Source organism: Triturus cristatus, chromosome 3_1, assembly GCF_964204655.1.
Source record: "Triturus cristatus chromosome 3_1, aTriCri1.1, whole genome shotgun sequence".
Taxonomy (NCBI): Eukaryota; Metazoa; Chordata; class Amphibia; order Caudata; family Salamandridae; genus Triturus; species Triturus cristatus.
The window spans coordinates 492,069,813-492,091,379 of record NC_140583.1 but is presented as its reverse complement, the minus strand read 5'-3'; the positions used below and the strand labels follow the sequence as shown (position 1 = coordinate 492,091,379).

At 44.9% G+C, this 21,567-nt stretch overlaps 1 protein-coding gene across 1 annotated transcript in view; it reads left to right on the top strand.

Annotated features, from left to right (window-relative positions):
* Window positions 1-21,567, top strand: part of STRC (stereocilin) — a 378,265-nt gene that overhangs the window by 223,160 nt on the left and 133,538 nt on the right. The window contains exon 19 of the mRNA XM_085646154.1: window positions 1,799-1,998. Within this exon, the coding sequence (XP_085502280.1) occupies window positions 1,799-1,998 (200 nt within the window). The remainder of the gene's footprint in view (window positions 1-1,798; window positions 1,999-21,567) is intronic.

Here is a 21,567-nt window from a genome sequence, read left to right as displayed (position 1 = left end):
TCCAATAATGGTGTTACTTCGGCAAACATTTTCTATTTAAGAATATTGGGAGCTGTGTCAATGGAAAAGCTGTTTTAATCTTTGCAGTAGATAGCACTTTGGGAATCATATTACTGTAGATGCTTGCATGTTAACATAATTTACATGTCTAATGTTTGAACATTATTCACCTAGACCATGGAGGGCTAAAAGGCACACTTTACAGGTGACTTTTATAATGTTATAAACAGGCTTTGTGCAACACAAAATGCTTTAATTGTATTTTCAAGGCCACTGCTTGGCCTGCTGTCATTCAGGCCTGTTGTGTGGACCTGATGCATGTTTCAAAAGTCTCTAATGTGAGTGATGTGAGGTTACACTGTAGTCCACAGATGACATCAGACTTTTAAGAAAACCTTGCCGTAGTCCTATCCACAAGCCAAATATGCCAATGCGTAATTGGTAATTACACTCCCTCTTTTAGGCATGGAGCAAACACAGCGGAAGCCTGTTTAGCAGTCTGCCACGGTCTAAAGTCTACGTATTCTAGCTTTCTAAGGCCAAATAATTTCAAAATAAAAGTAGGGGGGATGCCAGTGAGTGCACCTTCTTTAGAGTGCACTGAGGCACTAGAATTATTTTGAATTTGTTGTCTACATTTTAAGTCTTTAATTGATGTGATAAGGTTTCACAAACTGTGTCAAACATTTACCGAATAATAACATTGACAGCAGTATTAGATTTGAGAATGTGGTCCATGTCTGTTCATTCCTAGTCACCTGTTGTGGCTGACTTTGTGCATTACTGGGCATGGCCAATAAAGAAGGTACAACAAGCAAGTACAACATGATAGAGGAACATAAGTCCTTACGAACTGCAGATCCCCTGAAGAAGCATCTGCCTTGGCACTCGGTGGTTGGGTAGGCTTTGCCCTTCGTAAATAAAGTCAGATAAATAAATGTATTCAACAATGTACTACCTTACAATCTTTAGAGTAAGGGCAACCTTATTTTACTTTATCAACCCTCCTTATTTTATTTATTTGTATTTATTTTAGGGTTTATAACGCGCGTAGCTACCCGGGGGTGTCCCAGCGCTGATACTCAACCTGCCGAAACCAGGAGGGGGATTGAGGGGGGATGGTCATAGTGTCAGGATAAAAAGAAGAAGACGTTTAGGGGAATAACCAAGTTTTTAATCGCTTACGGAAGGATATCAGGTCCGTTTCCGTTCAGATGGAGAGGGGGAGGGCGTTCCATAGCTTAGGGGCGTTAAATGAGAAGAGACGGCCTCCTGAGAGTGCTCTTCTTATTCTAGGGATGCTGTCCAGGGAAAGGGTATTTGACCTCAACTGCCTAGTGGATTGATGGGGTTTGATGAGGTCTCAATATAGGTGGACCTCTGCCATAGAATATTTTATGCGTAATGCAGAGGATTTTGAAGGTAATTAGTTCCTGGACTGGTAGCCAGTGAAGTGATCTAAGGGCAGGTTTCGCAAAGCATCTGGATTTTGTCCCGGTGAGGAGCTTGGCGGCTGCGTTCTGGACGTGCTGCAATTTATTGATGACTGAAGTTGGGGCACCTAAATACAGGGTGTTTCCGTAGTCCAGTCTTGAAATGATCAGGTCTTGAATTAGAAGTTTTCTGGACTGGGGGGGGATTAGGGGAAGAATCTTCCTCGCTGTCCGCATAAGGCCGAAACAGGTACCGGCGGTATTCCTTCTGCTTCACTACGCAATGCATGCTTCCAGGTTACTGGGTGATGTGTGTGCTGTTCCTTGATTATTGGGCTGCTAATTGGGGTTTGTTATCTTGGCAGAGAGCGCCGTCAGAAGTTGAGATCAGCGGTGAAGTTCTGGACCTGCTTGGACCCTTGGTTGGATTCCTGGACAAGGAAAGCATCAACCAAATAAATAAGGAGAATTTGCTGCTCCGCCTGGATGAGTTAAAGATGTTCTGCCTTTCTGAAGAGTTCACAGAGCAGCTTGGTAGGCTCTTAACAGAGGAGAGCATGCTGGGGTACAGTAAACTCATTCCTTCTCTGTCTTTTGCAGGTATTAACCAGTAAATAAATGGGGTTGAAGTGTGGTTTTAATGGTGTGCACTGGGTATGGATTTATGAGCATTCTGTTAAGCTCTGGCTACACTTATGAATCCATAAGTATCTGATGTGCATCAGTCATACAAGGGAAGCTAGGTTTAAAGCAATTATTGGGAATGCAAAGGAGCAGTGATTGCGGGCTTGTGTTAGGGGTGCACGGAAACAAGGCTCCATGCATAGACATATTTGTAAGTATATTATTTTAAGAGTGCCTCATTTAGGATTTAGCAGAGACAGACCAGCACTGTAAATCAGTGGGGCTCCTACCCTGCTAAACCCACAGTTGCTTCACCTGATTTAGAAATGGGGGAACTGCAGAGTCTTAGCAGCCTTTGACATAACCCAGCAACCCATCCATAGCGGGGACAACTGGTCAATCTATCATAAACAACATATTTCTTGGGAAGGCTCCCAAGCAAGGGATGGCACACCCAGAAAAATAATAATTTGCCCAGACACCCATGGAGTATTCTCCCTCTGTGTCTGGGCCAAGGCTTTATTTGTTTGCGAGAAAAATAACACTTTGATAGTTTGTATCTCGGAAACAGAAATAACTGTGTGCAGTCTGCCTTTATGACGTGGCCCATCCGGAGTCACATTTCTAATGAAAAAGCTCTCACCATGTTAGTGTAAGCACTTTCATCAGAAACCCTATCACAGCAGCAGAGCTCCTAAAATATGACAGGCAGTCTGCTGTTGGTGGGTGGAGGCTGGTCTGTGTGCCTCCAAAGTGTTTGTGGCCTGCTCGCAGGATCTCAATGACTGCCTTAGACTTTAGTCACAGTTCTGGAAGATGGTTCTAGTAATAAGCAGTTGCTCAATGTATGGTATAATAGACAAGAAAGTTATTCCTCTGCACCGCAAAACATCAATTTGGACAGAAGAATATGGCACACCCACTAAAACGACTGGCTCCTTAGAAAACATGTTTTGCCACATGTCACCTAAACCATTTTATTCCGGCAAGGAAAATATGGCTCTGGGGAAAACGAAGTACAATCTTGGACTAAGGGACAGAGTTACCTAGCCCATCATAAAACATATAGTTCATACAGATGCCAGAACCCAGTGCCCTTGCAAGTCTGCTCCAAAGAAACTCAGCACAGATAAGCCAACACATACTTAGCCCCCTCTCCATACATGAATGAAGTAAAGAAAAGTATCGGTGAGGCAGAATGAAGGGCATTGTTGGTTGAAAGATGTAAAAAACAATCTTGTGGGGACATGGCTGACATGGCCAAGATGACAGATGCACTTTAATAGTGTTTCAGGCCTCCTCCATCATCTACCTTAATCAGTCCAGTTTTGCAGTTTTGCTTATACCTCATCCTGCCTCCCCTTGCACTGCCTGACACACCTCCCCGTGCACTGAGGATTTTAGAGGGCTGCGACAATCGATCGGCAGCTAGTATGCCAGCGCTGAAGGATGCAGGAATGGTCAGATGCTGAGCTATTTCTGAGGAAGCTATGGGTTGTGGAGCACAAGGTTGTCTCCCCAAGAGTCACACCACTGAGACACCTGACCGGAGGGGGGCTCAACATGCCTGCCTACATTGTGCAAAGTGCCCCATGAGGCACATAGGGACCAGCCGGCTCAATGCCTAGATGAGAGTTCATCATCTGTCTCCCGTCGAATGTGAGTGAAAGAGGAATGGGCGCCCGCTCTTGACTCTAGTGCTGCCCGGGACAGACAGGGTGAGGGGCCTCCTGATGTGAATCCATCTACTTCCTGGCACCCCACCCCAGACAATACCAACAGTCGGTGGGCTGCGCCTTTCACTGCTGGTCCAAATAGACATGCCTTGCAGATAGCGATGCCCGTGTAATCTCTATTGCACAGAAGTATAAACATATACCGGCCCTTACCTGCTCACCTATCAATTCTGAATGGTGCACAGACTGTACCCTTAGTACTGGAACCACTGGGACACTACACAAAATCTTGGAGACCTGCACACAGCTAAACACCGCCTTTTCTTGCCTATCTGTATACAGCCATCCAAGCTTTAACCAATATCATCATGACTACTCATGCTGCCTCCCAGTAAATACCGGCCTTTACCACTCGGACTGTGTTATAACTCTCTTCTCTGACCGATATGCTCTGCCTCAGTGCTCATTCCCGAGGATCCCTGTGGGACATGTATTATCCTGGACATCCCCACGCAGCCACAAAGGGGAAAGGCAAACACTCAACAGCGCATGCCCAACTCAAAATTGACACATTTGCAGGACCCTCTTCTGGATCTGGGGGAGGTACAGTAGGAGCCCCTCCCCCAATTCCCCCATCAGACCTTGAGGATATACACACCATACTGCAGGTCATCAGAATGTAGCCAATAGCCACACTGGAAGATGACATAGCAAATCTGAAAACTAATGTCTCTAAACTTCTCTTAGCATCGGGCTCTCTTGAATCCTGTGTGGAAGATGCTGAGAACAGGTCTTGTCACAATAATCTTTGCCTGGTGGGGTTTCATGAAGGTGTGGAATGCACTATCCTAGAGAAATTCCTAGAGACATGGCTGTCCTCCTTGGTCCATGAGGGCCTGCTTGCTCTGTGGTTCCATCATTGAGAGAGCACAGCACCCACCCCATGCCCATTAATAGAGACGACAGAGACGATCCTCTGAGAGGCACGTAAACTCGCAGATCTGACGTTTCAACCCTCCTGCGTCATGGTCTTTCTATATTAAACTCAAGCAGTTCATTATCAGCAGAAATCATTTGAGGAGGTAAAACAAAAACTTCAATCTATTAACCTCTGTTGTATGCTGCTCTTCCCTGCTAAACTCAAAGTACTCTTCCAGGATCACTCATACTTCTTTGACTCCCTGGTGTCTGCCTAGGAGTGGGCAATGGAACAGAAGAACATACAGGGTCCAGTGACCCATGAGGGTTGTCCTCCTGACTGACAATGGAAAATGATCTGAGGTGTCCGGGGAACCGACCATACAAGATCCCGATAGCACCGGGGGCTCTACCATGCCTCCCCAGTCTCCTTAGAAACAACGCATGCCCATAATCATGAGATTCAGATTCAGGACTCTGAGGCCCAACTAGAACATGATCCTTTGGAAACGGGAGCCCTCTGCAGCGACACAGGCCTTCAAGACACCGACCTCTCGATAGAGTGATGCTCTGGGAGAAAAAACACCTACCTTAGCGGTGAGGGGCAAGGCACTTTTACTCACTGGGTTACCTATTAGAACCCACATCGACTGACAAAACACATGAATATTCTGCACCTGAGGGGGCCCACCACTAACACCTACTACACTTGGCTGTTAGAGAACGGTGAGATGGGAGTTCTAGGGCAACAGATGCTTCAAGGGGAATAAGTATGTGGTGGAGAGAGTTGGGGGGTTATGCAATGTTTGCAGCATTTTTGTTTTCTTTTTGTTTTGTTGAATTCATACTTACAGTACTCTTGGCCCTGGGATTGATTCTTGACCCAATCCATGCCACATGTCAATCCCCATAACCAGACCCTACGAGAAGCGGATGGGGGATCCTCCATTCCCTTCCTGATGCACTCCTCCCTTTAATCTTCCAGATGGCATTTGTTAGTCTTTTCTTGGAAGGTTGACTGTCTGGTGATCACTGTTGCTGTGTCAGACATAGCCCAGTGGCCCATGTGGTGCCTCAGCATGTCATACTTCACGAACGAACAATGCACTGTCTACCTAAATATGGGACTTTCCTCCAATTTGACACAAACTAAAGCATGGCGCACTCTCCAGAAATACGGTGGGCTGCTAATAAAGCTACCATTAGAGGGTGTCTAAAATGTATATACGCCACAAGGCAAGGGCCAAACTTGACCAGATCACAAAAGTCGAGTCATAGTGTTGAGATCTGGAACAGAACTCCCCCCAGAGTCCAACCCGGAGGCCCGTCACTGACAACTGACATTGGTCAGAATAGCTCTACGGCATCTGGTCCTAGAAGGGTGCCCAACAACACTGGAGGGCATTGCTCTGTAATGTCTATGAGTACGGAGTCAAGACTGGGAAATTACTTTATTGGCTGGCTACTAGAGATATCGCCTCCAGAGTGGTCCCCGGAACTCGTGACTCTCTTGGTCCAATGAACCACACTCCTGAAGAGATAGTGGAAGCCTTTGCTAAGTATTAGTGTCGACTTTACACCTCACAAACAACAGTGACGGCCCGTGTAGGGCGTTTTACCGGGGCGGTGACGTGGCCCAGAGGAGGGGCAGGGTGGGGGGTTGCAAAATGCGGCATACGGCCGAGTTCAGGTAAGTTACGAAAAAAATTAATAAAACGAATTTCGTTGCGCGCGCTGCTTCGCCACATGCGAGGCAGCGCGCGCAACGAAATTCATTTTATTACATTTTTTCATAACTTACCTGAAATCGGCAGTTTGCCGCATTTTGCAACCCCCCACCCTGCCCCTCCTCTGCGCCACGTCACCGCCCCTGTAAAACGCCCTACACGGGCCGTCACTGACAAACAAGCATGAAGGTCGAGAGCAATGAACCAGTATTGATGGATAACCCCCTTCTGTCGCTGTCAGCACCCTTAAGAGCAACCCTAGACTGCCCCATAGCCACAGTGGAAATAGAGAAAGCAATACAGGATATGAGCTCTGATAAAACAACAGGCCCAGATAGCTTCCTCCTCTAATACTACTTTGCATTTTGGAACACTCTCTCCCCTCACCTCTTCAATCTTTTTAACACTGAAGTAGCTGAAAAAAGAGCCTTCCCCCCAGAGCTAGATACAGCAACTATTGGGATCATCCCCAAATCTAATTCTCCTGCTACCAACTACGAGTTGTATAGACCCATCTGCATCATAAATACTGAGTTCAAAATATTGTCTAAAATCCTAGCAAACACCCTCCTAAGTGCTTCTCTATTCCATCCAGTCCAATGCAGCTTCATTTGCGATTGAAGCACTCAGCACTGTATCTGATGCCTTCACGTGGCCTTAACCCGTCTACAGGGACTCCAAGATCAATGCAGATTCATGCCGAATCGAAGCACTCAACACTGTATCCAATGCCTTCACGTGGCCCTAACCTATCTACACGGGCTCTCCTGATGTTTGACTTTGAAAAAGCATTTGATTCGGTTGAAAGGTCTTTCATACATATGGTTCTCAAACTCATTGGTTTCAGCCCTAGATTCTGCAGCTTCTTTATTCCGAACCCTCAGGACAGGTGCTGGTATACATGGTGCTATCAGACATTTTCTCTATCTGTGGAGGGACCCGACAGGATTGCCCATTACCCCCCCTCCTTTTTTCCCTAGTTATTAAGCCTCCAGCATATCTGATGCGCTGTGACATTCAAATATCCAAATAGAGGTGGGAAAAGAACAGTAAGAAAGAATAGTTTTTTATGCAGATGATGTGCTCCTATTTTTCACAGATCACCACCTCTCAGGGCCCTGTTTCCAAATGTTTGCTCTGTCCAAGAAATGATTGGGCCTATAACTGAATCCGGATACATCTTTATTGGTCTCCTTCCGAGGAAACAGTAAAACTACATCCTGGCAGACAACTATCCCAATAAGGCAGCTCAGCTTCAGATATCTAGGTGTACATATAGCGCAGCAGACGGCCCTCACATCAAACCTGAAACTCTTCCTCCTCGTGACCAAGATGAAAACTGGTCTCCATAGATGGGCACAACTCCCACTCAATGTGTTGGGTAAAGTGGTCCTCTTTAAAATTATGATTCTTCCCTGATTTCTTTACGCCCTCCAGAAATATCCGTTACTCATCCCAAATAGCTGGTTCAAAGCTCTTACATCCTTGATTTTCTCCTACTTGTGGGCAGGCCTACTCCTCCTGTATAGCCATGGACAAATGCTCAAACTCGGTTTACGACGGCCGCCTGGGGATGGCCAAACTCCAGTTGTACTACCGTGCAACTCAAACCCTGTTGATCAATGACTGGCTGTGTGCAGCGACCCACCTACTAAGTTGAGCTTGTACTCCTTGACCTAGATTGGATCATGGGGCTGCTATATAGAAACCACATTCCTCAATCCCTCACAGAGGTCACCAGAGTGGTCCTTGTGAGCTGACGATACGCTCTGCGGGCAATGGGCTGGGACCGGAGTCTGACATCATAGACCCGCTTATGGCAAGGTCACTACCTTTACCACACAACGCAACTTGAGAACTTTTCTAAATGGGAACAGATAGGGATTGCTACACTGGCAGACGTGTGTCAGGGGAGCATCGTACGTACATTCCAAGACCTGCAGACCCAATATCGTTTGTCACTGACCCAATTCCATAAATATCTCCAGCTCAGACATGCCCTCTATAGACACATAGATGACCTGGAGGATCTGCCCGTATTTAATCTTCTTGAGGCTAAGCTTCTGATGGGAAGCTTAGGTAGGAGAGGTATTTCCCAAATATATTGAAATCTAAACATCAACACCCCAGACAGATTCCTGATGCTTCGACAAAGATGGGAGAAATGGGTGGGACCGATTGATGACATGGGCTGGCAGGAAGCTCATACAGCCCCTCAAGACATGCCCATTTCCTCTCCTCCGGCTGATCCAGCTTAACTATTTTCATGCCACCTACTTGTCCCCTCGCTGCTTATGGCAACCTGGTAAACTCCCTACCTGGACTTGCTTTCAATGCAGTTGCCCAGACGCTGATTTCTTCCATGTCATGTGGGATTGCCCTAGTACAGCTAGGTATAGGGGCCAAGATGGACAAACATTGAATCCAATACTGGGACACAACATTGACTTGACTGCTAAATCTGTATCTGGTGAGACGCAAAGTAATTGCACTCTGGTGAGCATGGCTTTGATAGTGTCCAAAAGAGACATTGCTCAGAGCTGGAGAACACCGGTGCCCACTTAGTTGACAACCTGGCATGAGGGTATGGACCGGTGCACACAACAAGAAGAGTCCATCTACTGAGCAAGAGGCTGCCCCACCAAACACTTGAAAATTTGGGATAAATGGGTCTTTACTGGTGTACCTGTATGGCTGTTCACTTTCTTTAAAACTAATAAAAATAGTGTATCAAAGAAAAACAACCTTGCTCAGTTCCTGCAGACATCAGAGTCAGGGATCTATGTCTGGTGGAGCCTGGAGAACAATATGCTCCATAAGACACTTCCCATGATGCGCATGAATGTTGGTACAGCACAGGAGTGGAGACTTATTTCAGCAGTATGTGCTACGGCTTCATAAACTAGCAAACTGAGTATGCCCTCATAGCAGACATACAGATGCCATATATTCTCAAAGTATACACATTTTCTTCCACCTCTACCCCTTGGGGCTGTTTCCCTTCTTTGTGATTCAGAGAGAAGAGGAACTACATTTGTAGAGTTGTAATTGAAACTCTTTCTTAGAATGGAGTCTTGAAGTTTAACAAGAGAATTGACCTTTCGCCCAGTACTGTAGACGTATGCATAATGGTGCTGCTTAAAGAAGCCTGTAATAATGAAAGATGACTCGTCCTCGTCGCCAGTGTAATAATGAAAGATGTCTCGTAGACAAGTCACGTAGAACAAGTTGTAGGTTTATTTATTAAGATACAAAGTCCATGTAAAGCTCATGTAAAGCCCATGTAGATCTCCTGTAAAGCCTCTGCTAAGCCCATAAATAAAGCCCCACCAGGCGCAGCCTCCCTGCTGCTCAGCCCATCTCTTCCAACTGCCAACTCCTCCAGTCACACACACTCAACATTCCAAGTGACATCACACATGGCTGAGCAGCAAGGGACAGAACAATAATAAGGAAGATGCACCAACAACAATAGGTTATAACAAAGCCCCTAGGGCTGATCGATTAGGAACCTGTTGTTGCTCCATTATATATCCGTTGTTGCATATTTACTGTCCTAGTGCTGCTCAATTATGCTCCTTACGCTGCTTAATTATTTTTTTGCTGAAACTGCTTCATTCCACTCTTTCCACCAGCCGCCTGACCTTTTGCCTTTATCACCAATGTGCCTTATCCATCCTGGATCTCTGGATGAGCAGGAGCTTCGAGGCGCTGATATTTACCCAGCACATGCCGCTGCATTAGCTGACTGGCTATACATTCTGAAGCTAGCAGCTGTCCCTAGCAGTGTGTGCAGGGCACATACGGAGCAATAAGGGTTCTACAGAAAAGGTGTAGGGCTTAGACTAAGGAAGGGGTCCACAGTAAGGAAAGGGGGTGCATTGTACGTAATGGAAGAACAGAGAGCGAGAAGAGTTGGTGGACCATATTTGGTGAGGGAGAATAGTTTGTGAAACACACAGAATGCATGATGGACGCACAGTAGCAGAGGGAGGCATAGAGTGGATGAGATACACACAGTAGCCAAGAGTGATACAAACAGTACTTGTCTTCAGTTTATATCAAGCATTACTTTTAGTAATACAATACTCCAGCCCAAAGAGGGTTTAGTTTAATGTTAAATCAAATAGTCAATCTATTCTTCAGTCCTGTATGGGCTTGATTTTGCCCTTGAAGTGAATTTAGGGAAATACCTAACTGGTCATGGATGTGGGTACTACCCTCTTCGTAGGACCTGCAAATTTTACACAAAGTGCTGGCTGAAGTGAAGGTAGCAGGCCTGACATACAAATACATCTGGGGCACCACCCTTCCACTTCTTTGCAGAACCTCTCTCAGTACTACAACTACCTGCTACTAAGTCTGGTACCTCTCCTAACCCTTAATTCCCAACTCAAACATGACTGGACACATCAATATAATTGTTGTGGTTTTAGAATCCTATTCTTTGGCACTAACTTTCATCACACATTATCTGCGCCCACTCACTCTTCAGTTCACCCCTTCCAAACCTTATGTTGCTTATTTTGTCCTGATGCAAAACCATCCCAATTACATCATAGTAATGTAAGGGCCAGTGCTGATGTAGTTCTCAGGAGGCCAGCATGGGTGGCACTGCCAACTGTCCCTACGAGCACGGGCAAATTGTAATCACCTTACCATATAGGTATAATTTTTAGACTATTCCAGGTCACTTAGTGGTGTAAATATGGCATGGGCCCACTGCATGTATTTATTTATTTTATATTTTGAACATCTAAATAGACAGACAACGCCACCATGTGTTATATTGTCATAAATACGTGCAGGAGTTTACAAATAGGTGGCAATGGTAAACAACGGTTTCAATCTGACTCTCTGTTTCTAGCTCTACGCCTCTCCTCTCTATCTAGCTCTGTTTCACTCATGTGTGCATTCTCTCTCCTAACCTCAATATTTGTTGTTTTTTTTACTCGCACCTTTCCAAAGTAAAATTGACCACTTCAGTTGTGCTTACTGAACTCCCTGCATCCCCTTCCAAAGAAAGTGTGTCATAAAGTGACAAATATTGATCTCTTTACAAACTACCCTTCATTGTGTGCCTCCGTAAGAAGTGAAAAAGAACTGACAGATATCTAACCGGCTATGATACATCCAGCTCCTCCACCCCCACCCCCAAGCAAAAAACAAAAAAAGCACATTAGCCATGGCTGTGTCAAAGTGCTGTTTGAAATTAGTTTTAGCCTCACTGCAAAGTATCTGCGCTGCTATACAGCATGGCTACAAAACATTGCCAAAGCCAATAGCTTTCATAGGGAAGATCTATTGGCTTTAACAATGCTTGTTTGCATTTCACCTGTTAAAGAGATTTTTATTGTACATGCTGCTATGATGATTTGTTATACTGCATGAATACATCATGGTTTTGTTTTAGTTATTCGAGTGTATGGCTTTATTTTAAGGCGAACTATGCAGGCTCGGTCTTTTGCTGCTCTCATTCCGTCATTCCAGAACTAACGTGTGGAGCTGCTGGGATTACAAACACAGGAACGTGTGCCTTTGACTTCGGGACTCTTACCGGCAGGACTGCGAGGACCAGGGCGCTTTGCGCTAAGAACATCGCCAGCACCTGGGGACCTCTTCCTGACCCCTCCCCAGATTATTTAAGGCACGCCCATACCCGCGCGAGCGGGGCGTAGACCGGGGCGAAGCCCGGGGCCAAGGGCGAGCCCGTCTGAGCATGGTAGAGGTCGGGTCGGGGCATTCCTCTGTGCTCCCCGGGACAGCAATACGTGAGTGAAGACATTGCTCAGTTTGCCTACGTTGGATGCTTTGTGACATTGTACGAAAGGCCCTCTAGGTATTCTTCCTTGTCCCTGTCTTTAAACCATTTAGCAGAACCAGGTAATGGCAACTGCAGGGTTGGGGAAGGGGCGGAAGTCCCTCTGTGGGACTGGAGTGGTTGGAACTTTGGACAACTTCATCACTAGGGCTACCTCGGTTCTACAGAAGGAAATCGAGCTAACGGAAAAAAGACTTTCCCTAGATCAAGATTTTATTAAACGATCCTCATTGGGCAATATTGCTCTAGCAAAGTCACCTACAGACATCAGTTTGCTAAACCCATCTTCAGACCTTAATGCAATAGATCATAGAGGTGATGGGAATGGTCCTACAACAATTAATTGTAACGCTTGTAGCTTATCTGAGCATGGTGACCTCACTGGGCCTGACCTCTCCTCATTTACGAAGAATATCGTAACAACTAGATCTGGCTTATTAATCCGCAATGAGGAAGTTAATGCTAAATTGACAGACCAGGTTGTGAGACGCAAGCGGGGTGGTACAGCCTTGTCCAACAAAAGATCAAAAATTCAAAAACGGGCAAATGTTGGAAACTCGGACCCCGTGGGCAACATAGACCCCCAGCATATAGCGATCCAAGGTACTGAGGGCACAATGGGAACGGAACTCGGCAGAGATTTCTGGACAAAAATGGAGCAGATTCTCACCGCGACTTGCCGCCCTATCTGCAATAGACTTGATTTCATTGAAAAAAAACTTTCGAATCTACAACTAATGTTTGTTGCATCGTCTGGGGATAAGGTGACAAGGGTTGGGGGGGGTCTAAAGCTGATACGGATGAGTCAAATTGTCCTGTTCTTAAATCAATTAATATCCCGATAGATTTAACAGATCAATCCACCCTCCAGGGTAACAGATTAGGTACCAACACTCAAGCAGAACCTAATGACCCAACCCCATTAGCCTTATCAGGGAATTCAAGGAGTAAGGTGAATCCTGCCACTGCCAATCCATCGCCTGAGCTGAGAAATCCCGACCCTATTTCTGATAAGCCTATCCAACCGCAGCTAGGGTCTATTGCTAAATCTAAGTTACCCTGCCTGGATCTCCCACCTGAATCTGTTCCATATGTAGTGGTTCTCGTGGGAGTCCCCCCTTTGAACTATGGAACAAGGGAGGTTTCTAGCGAACTTAAAAATAAGTGTATGCATTGGCTAAATTGTAACAAACCTCTCCCTAACCAGTGCAGAAGCGAGATATTACTTGTAAGACGGATAAATTGGGCAGGCCCAAGAGTTAAGGATATACAGGGTGACTGTTGTAATCAATTTCAGATACCCAAGAACAGCCAGGTATATCTGCACAACCCAGTTTGTCAGCTATGGCAGCTCTCAATCAGCCATTAAATCTCTTCCACTTACTTATTTTTACCCTGGTCCCTCTCATCATGGGATTGAGGCGTATCGGGGGTGCGGGGTGGATGGTTTGGGAAATGGTCAGGATCAAATTTTTTTTTTGTCCCTCCAACGCAATTCAAGTCTATGAACAATTTTGTCCGCCCCCACTTGAAGTATTCCACCATAATAACAGATTCAGTGTCCTTGATCAGGTGGATTGACGTCCAAGTTATAGTGTTATTTCCGTCTTGGCCGGGGAATAGAATGGGTCACCCGACAGCAACACGGGCCCGAAGGATCGGAAATCTAACTCCTCCCAGCTGGGGCTATTAAAAAAACCACCCAGTTCGGATGTTATGGAGGAATTATCCTGGGAAAACCCAAAGAGGACCCGGGGAGAGCCATACAAACCGCCAGTGTTGGGTGGGTTGGTGAATGTTTGTGTGCAGGAAAACCTGGCGAGGGCAATTATCTCCCCAGCTACTAATAGGTCTGTTGGCGATTTGATTCCGGCCACAAGCAAGCCAAAGTCGAGTATCAAATTGCTCTCATGGAATGTGGCAGGTCTTAAGAGCAAATTGATCTGTGAAGACTGGGGCATTTTCATAGATACCTTCGATGTCTGCCTAATGCAAGAGACATGGGCTCTCGAAAATTTTCAACGGGCTGGTTTTGTGTCCTTTAACACACTTGCAGTAACAAGTGGTAGGGGGAGACCTTCAGGGGGCCTTAGTACCTGGGTGGCCTTGCACCTGGGTGTTACAGCAAGACAGCTTCAAACCAGCTCAGACGACATTCAATGCGTCTTACTTGATCTGCCCGGAAATACACATTTGGCTCTCTTGAATGTCTACTCTAGACCTTCCCCGAGTGGCCGGGAATCTAAGGTTATATCACTTCTGAATGATTACATTCTGTCCCTGGACCCCGAATATTCCGTGATTGTGGGTGGTGACTTTAATTGCCAATATGAACCACTCAGTCTGTTGGATCTAGACGATCCAAATGCGGAAAATGCACATTGGACCATTCCTGACCCCTTGATTCCCATGTTTAAGGTCTGGACCCCTCTGGTACTACAAATTATTGCTCTTACTCTTTCTTTATCGTTAAGGGCATGTAATGGCAGATTTAAATCGGACAGACCCGGGCGTGATACCTTTAATAGAGTGGGGCAAACTTCAATTTTGGATTATATCCTTATCGAATTAAGATCGTGGGATAAGGTGCTTGATTTCAGGGTGTTAGATCGGGACGATAGTGATCACAATGCCTTGGCTATGACACTGAAACCAGGAAGCTGGGGTATGACTAGTTACGATATTGCGGCCCCTCTTACATCACAACCTCTTTTCCTGCATAACAACAGACGCAGGGTAAGATGGCCTCGCATTTCTGTCTGCCCAGATAAAATGGCAGATATTTATAGACTTGTCTTGCCCTATCTCAGTGGAATGGCCGAAGCAGGGCTCAACTGTACTTCCACTGAGCGGGAGATCCGGCCTGTAGATATCCATAGTCAGCTAGTATCTAAACTCTTGGATGTGTTCTGTCCGGAAGGGAGTGTGAGGGCCCATTTGGTTAGAAGGCAATTGTGGTACACTGCTGAGTGCAGGAAGTCAAAGAGTGAACTGATTCTGGCAATTAAGGACAAGGACAAAGCCAGGATCAAAATACTTCGGGCACAGCATAAACAAACAATTGAAAGGGCAAGAAAGTCCTGGGAGGACGATAAGTGGGAGGAGATGCGACTATCCCTACAGTTCAAAGATTTTAAAAGCTTTTGGACTATTGTAGCCAATGGTAAAAAAGCATCTGAGCCCACTACATTTTCTAATATAGCCCCAACAGCCTGGGAAAATCATTTTGGGGGTCTGTATTCGGGCATAAATCACAGTACACCATCTATTATTACCCCTCCCTCCAATTTTGAATGCCGAGCTGAGGATGTCCCGGCGACCATGATGAAGGAGGTAGAAATCGCTATCCACATGCTGATATCCAACAAAGCGCCGGGCCTGGATAAAATCCCAGTTAAAGAAAAGAGTAAACCCATATAAAGTCACTGGGACCTGGGTAGAGAACAGTATGGAGAAAAGTGGTCCCAGCATACAAATCATTCAAAACAAAACATTAAAAAACAGTTGACCAAAAAACTCAAGGAAATTCGAATGCCATTTAATCACATCGAATAGGTTTAAATGTTTAAATGAAGTCCACAATTTGAGCAACAATTTGTTAAAGTAATACACATGCCCAGAGAAAGGGGTAAGGGAGTGAGTGAATTAGTGTGGGATTTGAGAGGAAGTGAACACAATGATAAATGCACTAAATTACAATCAAATTGATCGGCATACTTAAATCACTGCCGCATAATACATACAGATCAAATCATGGTCACAATATCAACAGTTCTGAGGAATGCCATATATAGATGATCACAGTGCATCCTGTGCTGGTGAAAATATTGGCAACGGTGTTATGTCGACGTTTCGACCCCTTGAGTGTTGTAGGTACTCAATGCGACCTTACGAGATGGGGTCTTCATCAGGACTGGGGTAAAAATGGATGGAGGGTGGGCACCTAAAGAAACAAAAATGAACGAGTGTAAGACTCATCAATCTCTATTCTGAGGGACTGAAATAAATGAATTAAAATTGTACACAGAAGTTACCATGTCTGTCGAAGGACAGGCCTCTAGGACGTCCGAAGATCGTCAAAGAAAGAGGGGTTGATACTCCTCGGTGGTAACAACAAGGGCGTAGAGAGTGGTGGACACCTAAAATCAAATTAGGTAAATCAAAGCACAGAACAAGGATATTTGTACAAAAAAATCGCTCCAACAGTAAGCGAAAAAATTGGTTTACCGCAGAACACTATTCTGTCGGGTTGAATCCTAAGGTTCTCAACGATCAGCAATACTCCTGATTTGGAATGGAGACGCCATTGAATTGGCGGTTTTTCATAAATGGCTCAATCAATGTAATGATAACATTTAGTTCACGATACACTCTGATGCCAAAGAACTTGCTTTCCTGGACATCAAGATCTACTGTGAGGACAACAAATTGCACACAACACTGTATCGGAAACCTGCTGAACGCAATTCCTTACTCAGATACAATAGCCACCATCCACGCGGCCTGAGGGATAACTTACCTTTTGGACAGTTTTTGAGGATCCGCAGAAACTGCACTAAAAAAGAGGACTACCTTGTCGAATCTGAGGATCTTAGCAACCGACTACTAGTAAGGGGGTATCCGAGGAGATTGGTCAAGAAAGCACGCAAGAGGGCATGGTTCAATCCCAGAGAAACCCTCCTAACGCCCAAGGCCAAACAAGATGTGGCATTGCAGAGAATGATTTGTGTCACCACTTTCTCCACACAGAGCAATGCAATTAAGAAAGTGATCAATCAACATTGGAAATTGGTGACCGATGACATCGACCAACCGAACCCGCCGATGCACTCCTTCAGGAAAGCTAGAAGCGTGAAGGACTATGTAGTCCACTCCTTCCTGGAAACGGCAACAACACCGACCATCCAAGAACTTTGGAGTCTGCCACCAGTAATCGGACATTTTAAGTGTGGTCACTGTAAGGCCTGCGAAACCACTGACACAACAAAGATTTTTACATACAGAGGACACTCGATTACTCTTAGTTCATTCACTAATTGTAACTCTCTCAATGTAATCTATGGTATTAGTTGCCCGTGTGGCTTACTCTATATTGGACAGACACAACAGAAGGTCAAATCCAGAATTCTGCAACACCACAGCAGAATCCGGTGTAATGTGGTGGGTGCCCCCCTCGTTGAACATTGTGTCTCAAAAAATCACAAGCCGGATGATCTTAAATGGCTGGTACTTGAAAAGGTGAAAGTGGGTCCCAGAGGTGGCAATTTGTCAGCTATTCTTAATGTAAGAGAATCTAAATGGATGTCATTGATGGACACTGTGGCTAATGGGCTTAATGAACTCGATGGCAGCAACGCCCAATTAGCGGTCCTTCGAATTTAATCTTTATGTATTATAACTGGATATGGTACATCTGTTTTTCTTCCCCCCCCCCTAGGTCAAGGAGTCAACATCTTGTAAATTCATTGTTTACCAATATACACTAATGAGAATTGCTTTCTAGTGTTAAGCCGTTTTAATTAATATGTATACATTATACAAATGATAACGTATACTGTTTGATTTGTTGGGCCATCAATGTTATCGATGTTGTGTGCTAGACTCTTACGGTCATTTCATATATACAGGCACATTAGTATGCGCTAGAATGTTTACATTCCTGTCTTGTTTATGAACTGCAATACCTATAGACTTTATTGACTCCGCGATTCCATCCTTCCGTTAACCACCTAACCATAGTCTTTTCTTCATTACGTTTTTTAACCGGCATCTAGCGCCAGCACGGTAACGGAGATCACGTGTTGACCTTGCGTTTCCCGACTTAAAAATACGAGCTCTCGGCGCGTTTCCCTATTCACTTGTGCAGCGGAAGCATAGATCCAGGGTAAGCATATTTTTGAAGCTCCTATTTGACTTCGGGGTTTTTTGACAACTATCCGTTAAATCTTGAATTGCCCCGTGTGGCCACTCATTCTAGTGTTACTTGCCCGCATTTTCCCTCAAGTGCCGTGTTACTTCCCGACACTCAGTCTCGATTGAATGCCCCTTAGTTTGCTACCACCGTGATCCTACCGGATTCACGCATGGGACATAGATGTCTCCCGCAACACCTCCCAGAATCATTTCCCATTAGCTTTAAACATGTGGGCATTTCTGGTGACCCTTTCGTATTTTTCGACTGTTCATTTGCAGGGTCCTTTCTTTTTCAACCGATTATTTATTCTCCTCCCTACCTCTTTTTAGATTTACTCCCCGACGGCGAACTAGCGGTGTTTAATTCCCAGCAGTTCATCTGTCAGAATCACTTTTGAATACCGTCCCTGTATTGCTGATCGTTGAGAACCGTAGAACCTTAGGATTCAACCCGACAGAATAGTGTTCTGCGGTAAACCAATTTTTTCGCTTACTGTTGGAGCGATTTTTTTGTACAAATATCCTTGTTCTGTGCTTTGATTTACCTAATTTGATTTTAGGTGTCCACCACTCTCTACGCCCTTGTTGTTACCACCGAGGAGTCTCAACCCCTCTTTCTTTGACGATCTTCGGACGTCCTAGAGGCCTGTCCTTCGACAGACATGGTAACTTCTGTGTACAATTTTAATTCATTTATTTCAGTCCCTCAGAATAGAGATTGATGAGTCTTACACTCGTTCATTTTTGTTTCTTTAGGTGCCCACCCTCCATCCATTTTTACCCCAGTCCTGATGAAGACCCCATCTCGTAAGGTCGCATTGAGTACCTACAACACTCAAGGGGTCGAAACGTCGACATAACACCGTTGCCAATATTTTCACCAATACAGGATGCACTGTGATCGTCTATATATGGCATTCCTCAGAACTGTTGATATTGTGACCATGATTTGATCTGTATGTATTATGCGGCAGTGATTTAAGTATGCCGATCAATTTGATTGTAATTTAGTGTATTTATCATTGTGTTCACTTCCTCTCAAATCCCACACTAATTCACTCACTCCCTTACCCCTTTCTCTGGGCACGTGTATTACTTTAACAAATTGTTGCTCAAATTGTGGACTTCATTTAAACATTTAAACCTATTCGATGTGATTAAATGGCATTCGAATTTCCTTGAGTTTTTTGGTCAACTGTTTTTTAATGTTTTGTTTTGAATGATTTGTATGCTGGGACCACTTTTCTCCATACTGGATAAAATCCCAGGCGATTTCTATTGGTCTGAACCCAAGATATGGGCACCGTACTTTTGTGTCCTGTTCAATTCCATTTTGTATGGCACAGAACCCCCAGAAACCTGCCGTGGTGCTGAGATTGTGCCAATATTTAAAAAAGGTTGCCCATCACAACCTTCCAACTATAGGCCCATTAGCTTAATTGACATTACTCAGAAGCTATTTGGACGTATAATCTTGGAGAGGTTGCAGAGGTGGGAGGCAGACAATAACATCTTAAGCACTTTGCAGAGCGTTTCAACTGTGGACCAGATATTCCGACTTCAGGTCCTTTATTGGAAGACTGTGAGCTTGGAGGGTGGCAGCCTCTACCTCATTTTTGTTGACCTGAGGTCGGCATTTGACCTGGTGCCACGAGAAAATCTGTGGAGAGTCCTTCAGGCACTTAATGTTCCTCCATATCTTTTGGATGTCCTGAGACGACTTCACACAGAAAACTTCGCTCAGGTCAGATGCGGGAAATATGGAGAGTTGTCTGAACGCTTCCATGTAAATCAAGGAGTCTGTCAAGGATGCGTGTTGGCACCCACGCTATTCTGCTTATACATTAACGGGCTCATAAAACACCTGGAAGGCATCAAGGACACTGATATCCCAAGACTAGCTACGGGTAGGGTACCAGCTTTGATGTTCGCTGACGATACTCTGTTGTTGTCGCGAACGTCTACTAGTATCCAGCGTATTCTAGACGGTTTTGTGGATTTCTGTGGTGAAAGAGGCCTGGAGATTAACTTAGCGAAAATCAAATTTATGATCCTTAACCCCCCCAAGTATACACGCCCAAACCCAGCGCTGAATGGTATTCCCCTTGAGCGGGTAAAGACATTTGGATATTTGGGGATCATACTCCAGGAAGACCTTGGATGGGGGTGCAAGTCGCTAGCTCCACACTAAAGTTGTCTCAACCAACAGGAGGAATTTCTAAACTCTTCAGAGGATCGGTTTCCAAGCCAGTAGCACCAGCAATAGAAATCTTCAAAACTCAAGTAAGAGCAGCCTCTATCTATGGAGCAGAACTATGGGGTCATTCCAAGATTTATACCCTAACAAGGACTGAAAACTCCTTTATGAGGAATTTGCTTTGTCTGCCCCCCAGCACCCCGCTGGTACCTATCAGGTTAGATCTGGGGCTGATGCCCATGGAAGAGGTGGTGGCACTGCGGCCAATGATATATTGGAAGAGACTTTGGTCCAATGCAGAGTTGGGCCCCTACCGAGAAGAATTCCATGGGGTTTGGTCCCAAATTAAAAACAAGAATATTTCCTGGCTAAAGTTTGTTAGGGACACTTGTGTAAAAATTGGCCTTCCTGATCTATGGGGCTCTCCGGAGGCCTCATGTGTGGTTGTTTCCAAGGCCAAACTGGCTGAACAATTCAGACATTTTCATCTTCTGCGCCTGCATTCGAATCCTGGTGTTGGTAGGTTGACCGCCCAGTTTCTACAGATTAAAGACAACTACAGGAGTGAGGCATTTTTAAATTTGATCTCCCCGCCGGTTGCTAGGAAGTTGTACTTCCAACTGAGAATAGGTAGTCTACCGCTTAGGTCCTTTACTTCGAGGTGGGATGTTAATGAAATCACTGCTTGTCCTGCCTGTGGCTTTAGATTAGAGGATGAAAAACATGTTTTCTTTTTTTGCCCAATGTACCACTTGCAAAGAAAACGTTGGGTAAAACCTATTTGTAGAAACCTGGGATTTAGATAATGTGAAAAAGCCCTGAGAGTCTTGAAATATGATACCCATCCCCCAATTGTTTTTGCAGTCTCCCGGTTTCTGAATGCCATGTGGATAAAATGCAGGAAATATTGTAACTAATTCTCAAGCCCTAATATACCTTTGTACATTTTTTGAAGCCTTGTACAATTTATTGTATAACTGCAATTTGATTTAGATGTATTTTAAATAATTGTGTGTCTTGTAAAAATTTGTGTTACTTTTATGGCCTTGGTGGCCGAAATAAAGTTTACGATGAATAAAAGAAATTAAACAAAGAATTCGACTTGATTAATGATAGTGCTAAACGCAGCAGAGATGTAGGACGAAGAGAACAAGCGGATTCCTTTCGTGCAAAGGGAGTCATGTCATCCCAGTCAGTTAGGAGTTCAGGCTCTGGCCCTTGATACGGTCTGGAGCCCACTAAGCTTTGTGCACAGATG